This window comes from Globicephala melas, chromosome 13 (assembly GCF_963455315.2).
Source record: "Globicephala melas chromosome 13, mGloMel1.2, whole genome shotgun sequence".
NCBI classification, from domain to species: Eukaryota; Metazoa; Chordata; class Mammalia; order Artiodactyla; family Delphinidae; genus Globicephala; species Globicephala melas.
Genome location: NC_083326.1, coordinates 57,607,258 through 57,627,250, shown reverse-complemented (window position 1 = coordinate 57,627,250; position 19,993 = coordinate 57,607,258). Strand labels below are relative to the sequence as shown.

At 41.9% G+C, this 19,993-nt stretch overlaps 1 protein-coding gene across 1 annotated transcript in view; it reads left to right on the top strand.

Moving 5' to 3' along the window:
* Window positions 1-264: 264 nt before the first annotated feature.
* L3MBTL4 (L3MBTL histone methyl-lysine binding protein 4) overlaps window positions 265-19,993 on the top strand; it is a 304,117-nt gene continuing 284,388 nt past the window's right edge. Inside the window, exons 1-3 of the mRNA XM_030836653.2 lie at window positions 265-302; window positions 649-751; window positions 14,261-14,315. Coding sequence (XP_030692513.2) covers window positions 680-751; window positions 14,261-14,315 — 127 coding nt within the window. The 5' untranslated portion in view covers window positions 265-302; window positions 649-679. The remainder of the gene's footprint in view (window positions 303-648; window positions 752-14,260; window positions 14,316-19,993) is intronic.

Sequence of the window (19,993 nt, the reverse complement as noted above, 5' to 3'; positions counted from 1 at the left end):
GTAAATTGTAGTTAAAATTATTCAAAGGGAATGACCTTCTGAATTGTAGCTCCAGTGGGACTTACATAATACTAGTGGTTGGTTCTCGAGACAGTGTGTTTAATCGCTCTATCAAAAAAACTAATTCCAAGCAACTTATTAAAGAACGCCTACTACTTACTAATGTACCAAAGGATGGTCATGATAAATTGGATTGGTGAAAAGTTTTCTTCTCTGTTGCAGATTGCCCTGCTATGCCTTGTGTGACTAGGACCTCATACCTGGAACACCTCTGCCTTGACACTTGCGGAGACTCAGACCATGTGAGTACAGAAGCTGTATAGGAAAATTGCAGCGAGTCCTAACTGGTTAGTTCAGCTAAGCAAAACCAAAATTTCGTGAGAGGGAGGACCAAAGGAATAATACCTATTTTTTGTGACATGTCTTCTAGATGAGGTGGAAAACTTATCTCTTTTCCCCATTAATTTAGTAGTGTACTAGGGGCTATAAAATCAACAGTGAAATTCTTGTGTCAGCTCATTTATCAGGGTATTTATGGCAACCAATTATAAGAGGTATAATTGAAAGCATGGTTATTTTTGTTTGTTTGTTTTTGTCATTCTAAAGGAGAAAAAACCCCATCACTCTTTCTGTGGCACTCTTTTGCAGAAAAACACTGCTAAGGAGTGCTAAGCTGGCAATGAAACAGCCCAACAGGAAGAGGAAGCTCAGTATGGATTCCAAGGAGCATTTGAATCAGGATGGATGCTTGGTAAGTTGTCAGTTCCTGGACCCTTCCTGTAGTTTGTGCTCATTGTGGGAATTCGCAGTGTAATTGTACCTCTGCTACAGTGACAGCAGAGGTGTTTTTTTCAGTCACTCGAAACCGGTTGCTTCTGGTTGAGTTTTATGTAGAGTGGTATAGAATATATGTGTCATTGACTGGGGTACATTTTAGAAGGTAATCTTGGGAATTCCCTGGCGGTCCAGTGGTTAGGACTTGGTGCTTTCACTGCCGAGGGCCCGGGTTCAATCCCTGGCCGGGGAACTAAGATCCCATAAGTCACGCCGTGCAGCCGAAAAAAATGATAATCTTCATATTAAAGGTGAAAGGAGGCCTTTTCTTTTAAAAAGATGGAGGTAATTGATGATTATCAAGTAAGGGACAGAGTTTGTGGACTAACTGTAGGGGTTGTGTTTGTCAGGGCTCTCCAGAGGATCAGAACCAATAAGAGTAGTTGACAGCCCTGTCACAATCTCTGTCCCTACTTGATAATGATGAATTATATGTATATTTGTAGAGAGAGACGTATTTTAAGGAATTTTTTAAGATAAATTTATTTATTTTGATTTATTTATTATTTTTGGTCACGTTGGGTCTTTGTTACTGCGCGCAGGCTTTCTCTAGCTGCGGCGACCGGGGGCCACTCCTTGTTGCGGTGCGTGGGCTTCTCATTGCGGTGGCTTCACTTGTTGCAGAGCACGGGCTCTAGAGCGCACGGGCTTCAGTAGATGTGGCGCGTGGGCTCAGTAGTTGTGGCTCACAGGCTTAGTTGCTCTGCGGCATGTGGGATCCCCGAGGACCATCGCTCGAACCGTGTCCCCTGCACTGGCAGGCGGACTCTCAACCACTGTGCTACCAGGGAAGCCTGCTTTTAAGGAATTGACTCATGCAGTGATGGGGACTGACTAGTGGCAGTCTGGAGACCCAGAAAAGAGTTGATGTTACAGTCTTGAGTCCAAAGGCCATCTGGAGGCAGATTCCCTGTTCTTCAGGGGAAGGTCAGTCTTTTTTCTTGTAGGGCCTTCAGCTGATTGGATGAGGCCCACCTCACCATGGAGTGTAACCTGCTTTTCTCAGATTCTACTGTTTAAATGTTAATTACGTCTGAAAAATATGTCACAGTAACATCTTGACAACTAGAGGGCATACATTGCATCATGCCTCTAGTTCCCTGTGCTGTTTCCTTATGACAACTTCTTGTACTCCTACAAATGTCAGGGTGGGCAGAAGTGACCAGGAGACCTCCTCCGTGGTGATGGTTTTGGGGATGGTAGGCCATTAGAGCGTTCTCAGGGGCCAGGGGCTCTCGTCATTTATTTGGGTGTGGGTTTTGGTGTCTTCATGTGGGTTGTAGTTGTGCATTTACACATTATGCAGTGGTGAAGTGACACAGTGTCATACCTACATTCTTTGGTTTGATGCCATGTTGGTGTGACTCCATGACCTCCAGGCATTAAATGAGAAGTGTCCAGCAATGATCTGGTCTGAGGTTACATATAGGCCCGCATCAAGCTAGAGAGCTGTTTCCTCAGCCTCAGCGCCACTGGGAAGGGGAGTGGTTAACGTGGGGGCTGAGGTCCTGTTCCCCTTGAGGTCCAGACGGGACCAGTACCGTGAGCGCCGAGTGGTCTAAGTGTATCCCAGAGAACTAGCTGTCTACGAGGTTGCTTGGATCAGACTTGGGAAGGCCTGCACCTGTCTTGAGTTATGTGAGGATGCTGTTCTCAGCATTTTAGGTTTGCTGTGTCACGTCTTCTGAGGAGAATAGGGTACTTGATGTGTTTAAAGTTACTCTTGGACAGTGGTTCTCCTGCTGTGGTGTCTGGACCAGCAGTGCCAGCATTGCCTGGGAGTTTGTTAGAAATGCGGCTTCTTTGGTCCCACTGTAGACCTGCTGACCAGATGCTCTGGGGGTGGGGTTCCGTGGTCTGTATTCTACCAAGCCCTCCAGGCAGTTCTGATACACGGCCATATTTGAGAAGCATTGTCCCAGGGAAAAAGTTGGACACATCTTACCTGCTAATAGTGCTAGAGCTAATCAATACAGTCTGCTGCATATTTTTAAAATATTTTAGTGTAAAATTTGAGACCACTTCTCCAATCTAAATATATTTTCTACTTTTTCTCAGTATCATTCCCTTTAAGCTGCTAAAATTGTTACTGCCCCGTCTTAGTTCTTGTTACCTTGCCCTTCAACATGAATATTCAACCTGCTATCTCAACTGTAGTGGCACAAATCCCAGTTTTCTCCTAAAGCCCAACTTGGCTTCCAATTTAATGCTGGTGCTTTTACCATTATTTCCATCCCGCACTGGGGTTTTCAGTTTTGTGAACCCCAGGGCTGCTCAGCACTTACTACTCAGGTGCTGCTTGAGCTTGGCGCCTTGCGTAGCTGGATTTCCGAAAATATCTGTTGAATGATGTTCCTGGTGTTTAATAACATCTCCATGCAAATGGACTTCTTTGATCAATAGTAAGAAAATGATTATTTCCGAGGGCCACATTACTCATCTGAGGTCTGAGGTGTTTAGAACATAAAATTATTTTAAAGGATATTCACAGAAGATCAGGGGAAAGATGTGCATTTGGGGTGAATTCCACGTTGCCATGTCCATTTGGGGCTCATGGCCAGTGTCCATTTTCATTCGTTAAGTTGAATGGTTTAATTCACAAAGCAGGGTCACATCTGTGGCTGCATTCACCGTGGAGGGAAAGGGGTTCAGTCACTGAAATCATGTTTGAATTTTGCTTGAAATATCAATACCATCCTTTACTTTCTATGTTACCCTTCTTGTTTTAAAGTGACATTTCCAGCCAGCCAAGCAAAATAGCATTGGCAGGTTAAGAACATAAAACATCAAACTAATGACAGTTGGGTGCTTTCTAAACATCTGCTTTTGAGACAGTAATGTCAGGAGATGTGATAATTTTTAGATGCTGATATTAATATCTGTCAATGAATGTCTTCCTAGACTAATACTTCCATGTAGAATTTCAAAATATTTATTTATATTTTTCAGTATGCAGACACATGGTTAAAAAAGACCACATAGGACAGACAGGTATTGAAATAAGAAGTAAATTCTTTACTGAGTAAATTCTCCCCACACCTGCTAAACTACCCTAGTCTTTTCATAAAGGTGTGACCACTGTTTACGCTTTCTTGTGTATCTATATAGGGATCAACAAACAAAACAAAAAAACGAAAAGGAAAGCTAAGAAACCCAAATCCTTTATGCATGTACACGTATATACATAATACATACATATACTTAGCCCAGATGGGCTTACACTCTGGCTATGGTTCTGTACTTTGCATTTTTGCACTTAAGCATGTATATCTTGGAGATACAAATCTTCTCATTGTTTTCAGTGGCGCATAGTATTCCACTCTGTGAATGTACCATAACTTATTGAAACAGTGCCCTGCTGTAAACATTTAGGTGATTTTTATTTTTTGTCTTTACACACCAAGTTACATCCAGTGTTCTTATTCATATATCTTGGTATACTTTTGCAATTGACTCACAGGCAAAATCTCACCAGTAGAATCTTGTCCTAAAAAGTTCGTGCCTATAAACTTTTGATTCGCCTTTCACGTTGTCCTGCAAAGAGGGCGTCCCAGGTTACACGCTGACACCACCCGTGACGGTGCCTCCGCTCCTTAGGCTTCATCTCACGTCTTACGTCCCGTGTGCTCAGTTCTGCCGTGTGGATGACTTGCCTGCTGGTCTGGCAGGTGGTGCTGCCGCAGACTTGAAGAGAGGGCTTCCACTGCCCCTTGGACTCCTTCTCACATCATGCTTTTCACAACACCCCACACAGAGATGAGTGTCACGTGGGTGCCTTGGTAGCCTTGGCCACCCCCCACCCCTAGGACTGCTGGCAAAGTGTGGCCACATGGTAACTGGGGAAGCGAAGCATTGTTTTCAGAGTGGTTTCATGGATGTTTGGTGTGTACGTGGGTGTCCTGGGGATAAAACCCCAAACCATATGTAGGCTGTACAGTTTCAAATTCCCTTCATAAAAATGCAAGTTTCTCAAATGAAAAAAGGAGATTTTGTTTGACTATACAAGAATAAAGTACATGTTGTCTAGTTGTGTATATAAAATACCTGAAGCTGAATAAATGTTAGTGCCCATTCTTCCTCTCCCTCTGCAGCTCTTAAAAATCTGTGAACCTGTACCTAATTCATGAGTTATGAACTTTGAGAAATAGAAATATGAGGCATTATTTATTCTTAAGCATCTTAGAGTATTGCTGAATAAAAGAGAACTGACTTAGGCCGAGTAATGCAGCGTGACTAAGATCTAAGGTCCATGTAGCCTTCAGAGAAAGGTAGGATCACTGGGGGCAGCGTGGGACCTTGAAGGATGAAGAATATCTAAGATGTCCATCTTTAATGCTTTATTTAGTTTATTTAAAAATAAAAATATCTAATGCACATGTAATGCTGTTATAACACATGGCTCTTAAATGCAACCTGGTAGAATGCAAAATGAGGGAATATAGATTATTTGCTTAAAATCTGGGTGTCCTGTAGGCAGCTAACCTTGAGAGAGAAGGAAGTTGAAGGGTCATAGCAGGGACTGTCTGACCAAGGAAGCAGCAGGAGCCTGGGTAGGGGGCTGGAAGCAGATACGACGACCTGTGTGACATCTGGCGGGATTACAGTGGCTGTAATGACTTTTCTGACTGAGCAGCTTGGTAGGGTGAGTGCTGGGATGCGAGTCAGGGTATTTGCATCTCGGTCTTTGGCTGTGGTGGTAAGTAGCTCTGTGACCAAGGACAAGCCCTTCGCCAGGCTGACGCTCAGTTTCTTTGTCTCTAGAACAAAAGTCTTGGATTAGAAGATTTTTAAGGGCTTTTAATTTCAAAAAGTCTAAGTTTTGGTACACAGTGAGATAGTAAGGTGAGTGGGGTGCATGTGGGTGGCCAAGTTCAGACGGTCTTGATGTTGGGGCCACTGGGCTTGACATACTGACAGGAGGGAGCCCTGGTTGGCTGCAGCTGGGGCGGAGTGCAGGGCAGTCTTTTTTTAATAATATCCTTAAGTAGACATCGAAAAAATGTTTAGGGTAGGATTATTTCATTGTCTTATTTTTTCAGTAGTATCTGACTTTTTAAATCCTTTTGTTACCCCACGCACAACTGATAGCAGCTTGTATCAGCGAGTAGAATCCATTTATATGTGGAGGAACTGCAGAAAGGAGATGTTAATAAAAGTGTTTTAGATGTTTTTCCCTTTTTTGGGGTATAAGTCTTAACAAATACTGTTTGAAAATATACCTGAGTTTTTGTTTTTGTTCACGTTTAGCCAGGTAAACGGATCGAGACGATTGCCATTGAAAAGGATAGTTTGTGAGTCACATTTCCCAAGAAAGAGGAGGGGGCACATCACACCAGACAGGGCCCTGTGGGGAAGCACCAGAGTCGATTGGGGAGCAGCAGGGGCGAGGGGAAAACAGGGGCAGGAGCCTTTATTGTGGTTTTCTTGGAAATGAATGGGGGAGGCAAGGTGAGCAGGCTAAGCAGGTTCAGGATTGGCTAGTTTGGATAATTTTGGTGGTCTCTGGCTACCGGGCTGTCTCTGATCATCCAGTTCCTGGCCCAGGGTTGGTTTAGGGCAAATGGATAGTGTCCCAGACTGCAGGAGCTGGTAAGGAAAGGGGAGTGGGCTGTGGACTCAGGCATGACCCCAGGCTAGTTGTTTGCTGTCTTCAGGAATTGGCTCACACTGAGAGGGACAGTCCCTCCGCGGTCCACAAGGCCCCCAAATGTCAGTCACAAAATACAGAAAATAAAAATCGTGATGAATACAATTACGAAAGAGAGATTCCATTCGGGGGTATTTGAACAAGATGAGGGCATTTGCCTCTGTGTCTGCATCACAATTCCAGTAGAGCAAGGGGAAACCATCCTGTCCTGTATTTTTATCTGAAAGGTTAATTTCAGTTATCTTCAGTTTGCGTCCCACATGGGATCAGAGCAAAAGAGAATTTTGGAAAGTAGACTTGACACAGCAGGGGAAATTCAAATAGTAGTTTATTACTGGAGATACTGTATAGGATTTTAGTGTTTTCTATAGTTCTGGAAACCAGTAGGTATCACCCTTCATTCTTGTGGAAGAGGAGCAGCAGGATGCTTGAACGTCCTGTGCTCAAGGACCTGACAGTGCGCGAAAGGAAGGGGTGTCATCTGATGGTTCCACGGTGACGACCTGAAGTTGCCAAACACAGATCAGTGGGTTAAAACCCTTTTGCTTTGCTTCCTTGATTGGAATTCTCAGACCTGGAACAGTAGGCACTGATTAATTAGAAAACATCCCTGTAACGTGTAGTAAAATTATATGACGCATCCAGGGCCATCAGGAAGGAACAGAATGTCAAGCCTTTTTGGTTATTTTCCCAGCTCATAATCCTCTCTTCCAGAACGATGGATTTGAGTTGGCTAATGGAAATGTACCACAGCAAAGACTTATTTTATGTTCCTTAAACTATTATCTCCCCTTTTTCAGAGCAGTGTTCTTTTTTTTTTCTTAGAGCTTTATTTTCAGTTTTCAGAACTAAAGTTTGAAACCTGAGAAGGCATAGTAATGGTTTTGTTTTTCTCAATTCATCCTGATTTCCTGAAGTGTTCTGTTGGAAAGGATAAGGAAAAGTGCTCATTTTTCCTTCTTTAAAAAGATTAACTCTATTCATTAATAGCAGCGTGGATTTACTACCTTTAGGAAATAATTAATTAACCCCGACAGACTCAGAGAATGTTACAGCTAGCAGGAGCTTCGGAGAACATTTAGTCCAATCCCTTTATTTTACAGACAAAAGAAATCACATCCAGAGAATGCGTGTCATTTGTTCCCAGTTACCTAGCTCTTTGGGTAACTAGGTGGGGTTGGGATTTGGCCTGAGGTTACCTGACCCCCAATTCAGCATTTTTTTCTGCCCTATTATATGATATTAAATCATTTTTTGTTTGCAAAAAAAAATGTCCTAAAAATGAGGTCAGTATATCGTAAGAGAAATGTAAATTTATTCTGTAATACAAAATCATGATCTTGCATGTGTATGTCTACATATCTATAACCTTACTCCATCTTTAAAAACATATGGACATCAGGAGCTTGAGTAATTTAACTCTGAAGCGAAAGGTAATGTTATTTTTGTGAGGAATATGTTTTTTCTATCTAGGTGGAATTTCAGTAGCAAATAAAGAAGTGTGAACCAAACATTCTAATCCACTGACAGCATATTGTATATTTCTTTTTATATTTGAATGATATAGTGATTATAGAAATGCTTCAGTAGCTGTTGTGCTCACATAGCCAACCCTGTTTCTTGTTACCATTTCAGTTTTGCAGTAGAACATTTATGAGAAGAGACTTGCCTTGTTTTGAATTACGTAAATTTCCTGTGCATTGAGTGGGTAAAGAGGGATGGAGTTGGGGTGAAGAGCTGCCACGGAAGATTAGACCTGATTCAGTTCATCATCTCACATGCAGTGGAACAGAGGTAGATAGGATTGGGTTACTGCCTCGCCGTCTCCCCTGCCCCGTGACCGTGGACTTGCAGCGCCTTGTGTGGTCCACAGACCTTCAGCAGCGGCATCAGCTGGGGGCTTGTTGGAAACTCGTGCTCTTAGGCCCTCCCCAGACCCACGGAATCCAGATGTGCATTTTAACAGGCTTCCCAGATGATTCACATGCATGTGAAAGTTTGAGGAGCACTGGGTTGTAGTACGTTTTGTAAGGATGCAACTGTATTACTTGCACAGAGATATCCATGATAACTTTGGACATGAAATCTGCCAGGCACAAAAGTCCCATTCTTGAACCTTGCATTCATGCCTTCAGTCAGCAAGTATTTGTTAAGCTGGACGAGGGGCCAGGCTGTGCTTTGGGGAGGAAAGATGGTTAAGACCCTGTCTGCCTTCAGTAAGCTCAGCAAAGCAGACGAGACCAGTAAGAGAGAAGCTGGTCATGCAGTGTGGCAGGCCCAGTATTAGAGATTTATACAGGATATTTCCAGGCTTCAGAAGGTTACCTGACTTAGCATGGGTGAGGTGGGAAGCAGAGAAGAGGAAGTAGGATCAGAGAAAGCTTCCCGGGGGAGAAATAGGCACATGTTAGCTTTCTATTGATGGTAACAAATCACCACAAGCTTAGTGGCTTATTACAGAACATTGACTGTTACCTCACACTGCCTGTAGGTCAGATGTCCAGGCATGGCTTAAATAGGTTCTCTGCTCAGGGGCTCAAAGGGTAAAATCAAACGGTTGGACTGAGTTCCTTTTGGAGCTCTGTGGCCTCTTACGAGCTCAGATGGTTGTCGGCAAAATTCAGTTCCTTGTAGTTGTAGGACTGAGGTTCCTGCCTTCTTGCCGGCTATCACGCAGAGGCCAGCCTCAGCTCCGGGGAGACCCACAGTTCCTTGCCATGTGGTCCTCTCACAACAAGGCAGCCTGCTTTTTCAGGCCAGCCGGAGACTCTCCTCCATTCAGCTGAGGGGAATCATACGTTGTAATGCAATCGAGGGGGTGACCACCCCATCGCCTCTGCCATTTTCTGTGGTCTAGAAGCAAGTGACGGGGAGGGGGCTTGGGGGTGGCTCCTTGGGGTCATCTGGGGATCCTGCCCACCGTGAGGTGATTTCCCTGGGGCTGGGAGGGAGAGCAGGATGGACAGCGTGGGTCCCAGAAGCCGCAGAGTGAGTTCTGGGGACTCTGAACAGGGGATGCAAGAGCATTAGAGTGAAGATGAGGAACTAATTTTGTGCTGGCTGAGTTTCAGGAGCCTGTAGGGCACCCAGATGAAGCTGTACAGTGGACTTGGGATCTGCACGTCTGTAACTTGATGGAGGGAGACGTGGGTCCATTGGTCGCCGTGTGTGAGACTGAGTGACCTGGATGCCAGGGGCTGAGCGAGGCAGGCGGGGGGCGGGGTGGAAGCCCTGGAGAGCAGGGTGATGGCTGTGCAGGGGTGGAGGCCGGTGCAAGCGAGCTGTGTGGAGGACGGGCCCTGCACAGTGGGAGGAGGGGACGGCGGGGACACCCAGCCTTCATTTTGTCCTCCATCCGCCATGAACAGCTGGCAGATACCTGACCAGAGAAGGGCAGCTGGTGCACAAACACTGGGCATTGCATTCCATTTGTTCCCTAAAACCCAGCACTGTTCCTGGCACATTAATTGCCCAATAAATGTTTTTTAAATAAGTAATTAACTCAGGGTTTTAAGATTCCTCTTTACTCCTCCCTCAGGATTCTTCTTCCATCCGAGATCTTGTTCATCCAAGATACGCTTTTTCAGTTAGAAAACAAATAGAAGATAACTTAATTTTGATTAAGTCTGATACACTCTTGACAGTTTGAGATCTGGCAAAACACCTATGATAACTGCCATTAACTGAGAGTCTGCATGTGGCATGTGCTTAGTAGGGCTCTACCCGTGTGTCTCTAATCCTCTAAACAATTCAGTCAACAAGATATCATTACCTCCAAGTCACAATTTAGGAAACCAAAACTCAGAGAGGTTAAATCACTTGCCCAGGGTCACACAGCTGGTGAGGGGAGAAGCAGGGGTGTAAACCCTCAGCTGTCTGACTCTAAGACTTGTACAGAACAGAACCTCTTACTGTGTATAAAACACAAAGTAGCCCAGGAAGCATATCAGAACATCAGGCTGTAATAAGTAAAGCATCGTGGCTCTGGTACTTGGATAGACAGGTAAACTAAAGAAACAGAAGAGGCAAATGCACCTGGGGGTTTAGTGTATAGGACACAGGTCTTAGACTGATGGGAGGAGGGGGACCATCCCATAAGTGGTCTTGGGACAGGTGACGAGCCACCTGGGTAGGAATAGTGTGTCTCAACTTCACACTGTGTCCCGGCACAAATTCAAATTTGTCAAAGATTTAAGTGTAAGAAATAAACCATAAGGGTAAAAGACATAAACAAAGAAGAAGGTTTTTATGATGTGGGAGTAGAGAAGGATCTCCTATTACTCAACCATAGCAGCCATAAAAGAAGAGTTTGATAATTTTATTTCTCAAAATAAACAACAAAAATCCTTGCATATTAAAAATACTGTAAGAAAGAAGTGAAAAAGAGAAATGACTAACCAGGAAAAAATAAATAATGCCTCTCATATTGTAGACAAAGGACTAATCTTCCTAATTTATCCAGACCAAAAGATGAGTAGTCATTCCAACAGAAAAAAATGGGCCACAGATGTAAAGAGATATTTCACAGAAAAGGAAATACAATGGCTTTTAAATATACAGTCTTCAGCTTCTTCATAATGGAACAAATGCAAATAAAACGATAGTGAGATATTATCTTTTTCATCATCATCTTGGCAAAAATCCAAAACTTTGCTATCACACCCTGTGGGCAAGGCTCTGGGAAGACGGGCCTGATCCGAGGCTGTGGGGCTGTTGAGTGCGGCTTGCTGGGCGCCAGACCTGGCAGGAAAACACAAGTCTGGTTTGACCCGGCTGGTCCACTTCCGGGAAGTCATTCTGTACATATCCTGGCACATATGCAAAACGCTCCGTGTACTGGTTTTCCACCACAGTGTTATGTGATTGGAAAAAAGATTTGAGACAACCTGGACATCCATAAACATGGAATCAGTTAAATAAATCATGAGGTATCCATTCAGGTAACTGCAAAAAGAAGGAGTGTGCTCTTACAACCTGATAAAGACCTCCAGGGTATTTTAAGTGAAAAGAAAGGTAGAAAACAGTGCTATCTTTGTGCACAAGAACAAGAAAATAAGAAAATATATTCTCTTTTTTTATAAAGGAAACTTTGCAAGGATATTTCAGAATCTACTAATGAAGATTTCTGGGTGGAGGTACTATACTAGGCCAGATGGGGGAGAATGGGTCGGGGTGGGAGGGGAGTTTTCACTGTATTAATTGTTTCTCTATTTATTTTTACCTTGAACAATGTGAACTCAAAAAATAAAATAAATTATACGTGTAAACTAAGGCATCTCAAGGAATTTACCATAATCAATTCTATATGACTGTATACACAAATGGCAGCCTGACGCAGTCATCTTCAGACTTGTGAGTTTGTTCACCTCATCAGTAAAGAAGCTTCAGTCACATATCTGGATATATATGTATTACTTGTTTATTGGAAAATTATATGATTTACTACTATACAAATTGTATTTTGTACCTTAAAGCCATAGACTAAAAAAGAAACAAAAAGTACAATATAAAAATGAAATTAGTAGTGATTAACAGTTAAAAACTAGTTTGCTCTCATTAAAATATTAATTTTTTGAAACCTTGTTTTAAAGCCTCGTGTTCCTGTTATCTGAAGTCTACTTTTTAGGTTTAGTTTTAATGGCTGTCATAGCTTAGATGACCAACCCTCTTGGTTTGTCTAGGACTGAAGGGTCCTCCAGTTATGGGACTTCAGTGCTGTGACCGGATCAGTCCCAGGCAAACTGGGACAGTCAGTCACCCTAGGCCTGGCTTAAAAAGATAAAAATGTCTACAAACAATAAATGCTGGAGAGGGTGTGGAGAAAAGGGAACCCTATTGCACTGTTGGTGGGAATGTAAATTGATACAGCCGCTATGGAAGACAGTATGGAGGTTCCTTAAAAAACTAAAAACAGAACTACCATAAGACCCAGCAATCCCACTACTGGGCATATACCCTGAGAAAACCATAATTCAAAAAGAGTCATGTACCAAACTGTTCATTGCAGCTCTATTTACAATAGGCAGGACACGGAAGCAACCTAAGTGTCCATTGACAAATGAATGGATAAAGAAGATGTGGCACATATATAGAATGGAATATTACTCAGCCATAAAAAGAAACGAAATTGAGTTATTTGTAGTGAGGTGGATGGACCTAGAGTCTGTCATACAGAGTGAAGTAAGTCAGAAAGAGAAAAACAAATACTGTATGCTAACACATATATGGAATCTAAAAAAAAAATGGTTCTGATGAACCTAGGGGCAGGACAGGAATAAAGACGCAGACGTAGAGAATGGACTTGAAGCCATGGGGAGGGGGAAGGGTAAGCTGGGACGAAGTGAGAGAGTGGCATGGACATATATACACTACCAAATGTAAAATAGATAGCTAGTGGGAAGCAGCCGCATCGCACAGGGAGATCAGCTCAGCGCTTTGTGACCACCTAGAGGGGTGGGATAGGGAGGGTGGGAGGGAGACGCAAGAGGGAGGGGATATGGGGATATATGTATACATATAGCTGATTCACTTTGTTGTACAGCAGCAACTAGCACACCATTGTAAAGCAATTATACTCCAATAAAGATGTTAAAAAATAAAGAATAAAATGTGAAAGAATGAAAAAATAAAAGATATGTCCCCCAAATTACAGGATAAACTGTAGGAAATGATTGTTGACCAAACTTACTAAATCCTGATACTTTTTTATCAGCATCATCCATCAATTATGCACAGGTTTCGTGTAATTCAGCTGCTGATTTTCATCTTCTTGGATGACAATCAGTTTGTCTTGGAAACTATGCAAAAATATTGGGCTTCCCTAGTGGCGCAGTGGTTGAGAGTCCGCCTGCCGATTCAGGGCACACGGGTTCGTGCCCCGGTCCGGGAAGATCCCACGTGCCACAGAGCGGCTGGGCCCGGGAGCCATGACCGCTGGGCCTGCGCGTCCGGAGCCTGTGCTCTGCAACGGGAGAGGCCACAACAGTGAGAGGCCCGCATACTGCAAAAAAAAAAAAAAAAGTATTGTACTATTTATACTTCCATAAGAGAGTTGAAAGCCCATTGAAACTCTTAATTTGAAAGATCTTAAAATTGGGAAACTCTGTCCCTCAACTTTTAAGTGTAAAATTATTATGAGTTTTTTTATAGGGGGCATACATTTTTTATGGCCACAAAACTATGTAAGTAAGACACGTATCTGGACAAATGATCTTGGAGTATCTTTGAAAAAAGAAGTGATTCTCTTAGTCTTCGCTAAATGGTCAACTTTCCTCCAGGAGTTGCTGTGAGCCTGGCCTGATGCACTGCTGGCTCCGTGGACAGAAGCTCTGCCTTCTCAGGGTCGCTTGTGTTTGTGGTTTCTTTGCAGGGATCTTTGAAGGCATTTGTCCATTCTGTGAGAGTTGGTTGGGCTAAACTTGGACCTTAACTGAGCCTCATAAGCTGTAGCAGGTGCCAGCAAGCTGCAAGCCAGGCGAGGATGGAGGGCTTGGCGGGGGCAGGGGACGCCCTTCTTCCCTCAGCCTGCCTTTGAACCTTCCTTTCTGTCATATTTGAGCCAACAGAGAATTAAGACAATAACCAAGGGTTCCTCCCACGTCCGAATGGGTGGCACCCCCCTCCCCCCTCCCCCTGCCGCTGCACACTGGCTGCTGATGTAGGTCCCCTCCATTCACAGCGCTCTTCATGGCTTGGCTTCCAGCAAACAGAGAAGTCAATGTTCAGTGTTTCAAACAATTACCCAGAAACAGGGCCTAAACCACATTTTCTGTGTTCTAGGAGCAAGCTGAAGAAGAAAAGAAGCCCAGGGATGGTGTGACCCCTCTGAGTCACGGTAATTGTCACCACCCTTTACAGTTTTGCTTTATAGTGAATTACTTTTAAGTGACATTTTTATTAGATAGCTGCAGTTGGTTTAGGTTTATTAATTTAAATCTATAATAATAGTATCGCTAGTTGACAGTGTCACATGCTCCCCTGTAGACTTCATCAGTGTCATCTAAGACTTTCAAATATGTATATCAAGAAAGTCTGAAGCTCTTAACTCATTTATTTGCCTTTGAAAAAAGAACTGATTTGTAAACTTTCCCTGTGAACAAGAAAACAAACGATGCTGCTTAGTTTGTTTATAATTCTTTGTTTAAGCTTTCCCCCGATTGGTTTAATCTTCTAATGATGGCATTCGTACTCTTCTATTGGAGTCATGTTTTACAGGAGGTTGTACATTTGCTCCAAGATAAATGTCCCTCATTATGGTTTTTAATACATCCGTAGGTTTTAGATAACAGCTTTTTAATATTCAACTAATTCTCTGATGATTTAAATTTAAATCAGCAAATGCAGATGCTATTTCCCTGGAATATATATTCCCTATATATTGTGATTACTGCTATACAAGCAGGCAGCTGTTATTAAATTTTCTGTAAAATATAGTTGAATGTCCAACATTTGTGCTACTCTTGGTGGGAAAGAAGCATGTAAATTTGATAATTCTCCTCTAATGAACTTTTAAAGTACCATAAGTATTTAACTTTCTTTCCCTCCAATAATGGAAACAACTGAAAATATCTTAAAAAATGACAAACAAGATTTGAGGTTTTTAAAGACCATATATAATGCTTAGTCTTGGCACGCAATATTGAAAATTTGTGATCTTCTACCTAAATGATTTTTAAAAATAGAAGTTGTTTTCTATTAGAAGCAAAATATACTGCTTTAAATTTCTTTTCTTCTTTTGCTGTCACCCCAAGTCCCATCATGTTCTTTGCTGAAAAAGCAAAATAGAACACAGTAATTTGACAATTATGTAACTTGATGTTCAGTTTCATTGAAATACACTCCAGTTATGCAACACTGGAATTCTAGAAATAAGTTTGGACTGTACCTGGCCCCAACAGCAGGATTTTTTTTTTTAAAAAAACAATTGTTTTTCTTCTCAGAGAGAGGTTGTGATTTATTATGTTGTTGTCTCTCCCCTGCAGCTATATTTTCCACACTAATGTAAATTGTTTTAGATTCTCTTATTGTACAGTTGAAGCATTTATTCTAGGAAAAGAAAAGCAGACTTAAGCCAACAAATTAAAAATATTCAGTCCTCAAAACTAAGATTTTTTTTAGTAATTTAGTATTTATAGTTTTCATTGTAGCCAGTTACATGTTTATCTTAAGTAGTTTTTCAGTTTTACTAGGAAATAGCTTTTTGCTGTTGTCCTTCCTTTGCCAGACTTATTTTGTAGCTAGTGGTCCATTCCCCAAAGTGTCATCCTGTGGCTTATTCTTCTCCAGATCTGACACTGGTGTCATCGCTGTTTTCCCCAGCTGTGGAACATTGCTAAATGTTTAGAAGAAGGATGAGATTTGGTTTGTGTATACAGATGCTGCAAACTGCTCGTTGAATACGAGTTGAATTATTGGAGGGGCTTTTGAGGATTTATATTTTTACTACTTTTAATGCGATAAAGGAAACTATTCCCTAAATTGCCTCCTGTCTTAGTATTATAATGGGGATCTTCCTCCTATAGTTCCTGGAAATAGTTTAATCTTTTCTGTAGGCTGCTTACTAAACAAAATAGATTGAGTCACTTACCTTAGGCCTTAAAAATAATAACAAAAGAAAAACAAAAACTGTGTACTCATACATATTTATATGTGAACAGAAAATTCTATTGAAAAATAAACAATTTCTGTAGTGATTTTACAACAAGCAAGGCATTTCTTTGAAAATCACTACAAACTAATTTATTGCATGCCCAATCTCTGTCACTAACACTGACCTCTGTGTTACAGATGATGAAGCTTTGAGGGGCCATTTGACTTACTTAGGGTAAAACTAGCTAGTTAGTGGTGGATCCAGGATTTGAGCCCACATCTAGCAAGTTCTAAAGCCTGTGGTCTTTCTACTTTACCTGTGGTCTTTCTACTTTACCTGTGGTCTTTCTATTTTATCATTTCCCCTTCTCTGTAGCTATTAAGACTAAGGTAGAGAAAACTGGAATCTTGCTTAGAAGTGGCATGGGAAGAGTAACTGCTAATAGTTAAAGTATTAAGGGTGTCTCATATGGCCCTCTGTGTCCTTGGGGACTGGCTGGACTAAATTTTTCTTGACATAGTCATGCCATGAGTTTAATTTTTTGGTTCTTTTGGAAACTCTCAGCTATATAATTCCTATATTATCCAAAAAATTTACCAACTGTCTTAGATACCCTTAAGAGAAGACTTGTCTCGGTAAGAATTATTTATTAATAATTATGTATGATGGAGATTATAGAATTAGTATTGTCAATCACTATATAATCCCAGACCTCTACATTTGAAGTCTCCAAAATAAAAACAACTGATTTTTTTTTCAGTTGGACAAGTGATCTGGCTTTTTCCCTTCGTAATTTTAAGTGCTCTTTTAAACTAACACTAATATTTCTTTGGTTTAATGTTAGGACTGTGAGGTCTTTATAATCGTAAAAGCAGTAGAAGAAATTATAAAGGAATATGAGATATATATACATCCAAATTAAACTGTGTACGCCAAAGAACCTCATAATAAATAAAATTAAAGCGGAAATAAACTGGCAAGTATTTACCACAACTACAACTTGCAGAAGGTCCAAAATAGATAAAGGAAGTAGAAAAAATAATCAGGTACACTAAAATATCAGTACAAAAACAGGCAAAAGGCATTAGGAACTAAGTAATTCATGGAAGAGGAAATGAAAGTAGCTAAAAAGCAAATATGTTTAAATGTATTCAGTCTCACTAGAAAACAAAGAAAGACAAAGTTAAAAGCAACGATGAACATTTTTTAACCTACCAAATTAACAGTCAACAAAGTGCTAATGCCCCATTGCTGGTGGGTCAGGGAACTAGCTCTCTGTAACTAGCTCTCTGTACATTGCTTCTGGGAGTATAAGTTGGCTCTATCGTTTTGGGGGACACATTGATAGTATTTATTAAAAATGTTAAGTCAACATTTCCTTCAACTCAGGGACTCCACTTTTTGGAATTACTTAATGAAATAAGCATGAGCATTTAATTTATGCATATGATACTCATGGTACTATTTATATATGGAGAAAAGTTGGAAATAATCTAAATGTCCAACAAATGTGGAATAGGTAAAACATTGTGGTACAATTTTGTGTAGACAGTTGTGTAGTCATGTAAATGCTTTTGAAGAACTTTAAATTATATGGAAGGGAAAGCTTATGATAAAATATTAAGGGGACCCGGCCCCCCCCACCAGGAGGGATTAGTCTCAGTGATGGTTTAAAAAAAATCTCATATCTATACATGAGATAAAAGATGTTAAAAATTGTTATTTCTCAAGCTGTGAGATAAAAAGTATATTTTCTACGTTTTCCAAGTATTTTTTTTACAATTAGTAATCACGTTAGAGTCAGCCAGATATTAAAAAAATAAATTCAGAAATTCCTGAACACTAAGAAGTTCCATTTGCGGGTGGTATTGTTGGAATATCTGTTCTTAGATTTATTTCTTTTTTTGTAGGTAACCTTTTTATTTTGGATTAACTAGATTTAGAGAAAACTTGCAAATGTAGTACAGGGATAGTCCTGTATATGCTTCGCCCACTATCTTCTGAGGTTAGTATCTTACATGACCTCAGGACATTTGTCAGAACTAGGAAATTAATATTGGTATGTCAGTGGTCATTAAACTGCAGACTTTATTCAAATTTCACTAGCTTTTCTACTAATGTCCTTTTCCTCTTCCAAGATCCAGTCCAGAACGTCTCTTTGCAGCATCACTGCACACACATCTCTTTTACTTTAAAGTCTCTCATGTTGTTCTCTCATGGCCCGAGCTGGCCGGTAGCATCCAAGTTTCTTGAGGGCTCCAGTATTTTCTCCCTGGCCACCACTCATCCCGTGTCCACTCTCAGGCACCTACACCCTGCCACTCCCCTGAAGCTGCTCTTGCTTAGCTCACCAGGGCCTCAGGGATGGCGGTTAACATTTTGTGGGTTGAATGGAACCAGGGACGTCCCAAATCAATGGACACTTTCATGCTGTTACTTTTCTTACTCTTTGGATTTCACTTAGATGTTAAAAATGAACCCGTCTTGGTCCCCTGATGGTCAGCCTGCTTCTGCTGCAGTCCCTCCTCCTGCAGCACCATCATCCACCTGCAGTCAGTCCAGATCCTGGACACACCCTGGACCCCTCCCTCTCACTTACCCAGGAGCCTGGCCACACGGTCACCACCCTTTCTCTACTCATCCTTCTTGATTTCTCTCAAGTCATATCCTCCAACTCAGAGCTGCCTCTGGTCATTTTTCTGTTGTTCACTCTTTATACCCTCTCTAACCCAACGGAAACTGAGCTGAGATCCTGTTAGTAGAGGGCCCTGGGTCCTTTCTGTAGAGTAGCATTCAAGGCTTCTCACCATCTGCACCTGCCCATCACGTGCCACCACCCGCAGTCGTTGGTTTGCTCGACTGAACAGAACCTGCAGTCTAGACCGTGCTGTCTGAAGAACCGTTCCTTCTGCCTGGAGGATTCTTCCTCAGGCCAGAACCAAGTAGCCGGCTCCTTCAAAACCCAGTATCTCCCCTACTTGCCTTATTTTGTGTTTTTCTCCCTATTCTGTTTTCTCTCGGCATATCCTAGGGCATTTGGTTTGAAGAAATTTTTTATGTGATGCTGTATCTCTCACTTAAGTTAGCATCTTTTTTGTTTTGTTTTGTTTTGTTTTTGCGTTACGCGGGCCTCTCACTGTTGTGGCCTCTCCCGCTGCGGAGCACAGGCTCCAGACGCACAGGCTCAGCGGCCATGGCTCACGGGCCCAGCCGCTCCGTGGCATGCGGGATCCTCCCGGACCAGGACACGAACCCGTGTCCCCTGCATCGGCAGGCGGACCCTCAACCACTCCGCCACCAGGGAAGCGCCTAAGTCAGCATCTTTTAAAAAGACATACAGTCAGGTCCAATCCAGCCCATAGGAACTGTTGTTTAGTATGCTGAAGTAATGATTTACTAAAACTCTCAAGTATTAATTAGCTAAATGGCCTGAAGAAGAATTAACACAGCTTCTAAAAGTGCGTAACTACTTCCAGGGAGTAGTTTCTATGCTGGGGGATGTGGCTAATTGAGTGACTTTGAAAGATTCAGAGGGGCCCCTTGAGCATTATCCCTGCAGTCTTCTGTTAGAGTAACTGGTCTGCTTCCTGGGTGTACACACAGAGGTGCTTTCTTGCAAAATAATTACATGCCAGTGGAACTAATGTCTGCATTTTTTAAACGTTGTGAGAGATCTGTTCACTTCCACCATGGTAATTCTCTACCTAAGGAAGCATCTCAACATCAGAAAAATGAAAACCAAATCAATTTTAATTTAGAAGATTCTTATCTTCGGATGGCATTTACAGTCATTAAATACGCAGTTAAATATTCAGGCATTTGGGTATTTGAACCTAAAGAACTGCATTTTCGTTGAGCCGTGAAACTGTCACGGGAGGATGAGCAGGGGACTTCTTTCTACCTAATGAACTTTTGGGGGGAGA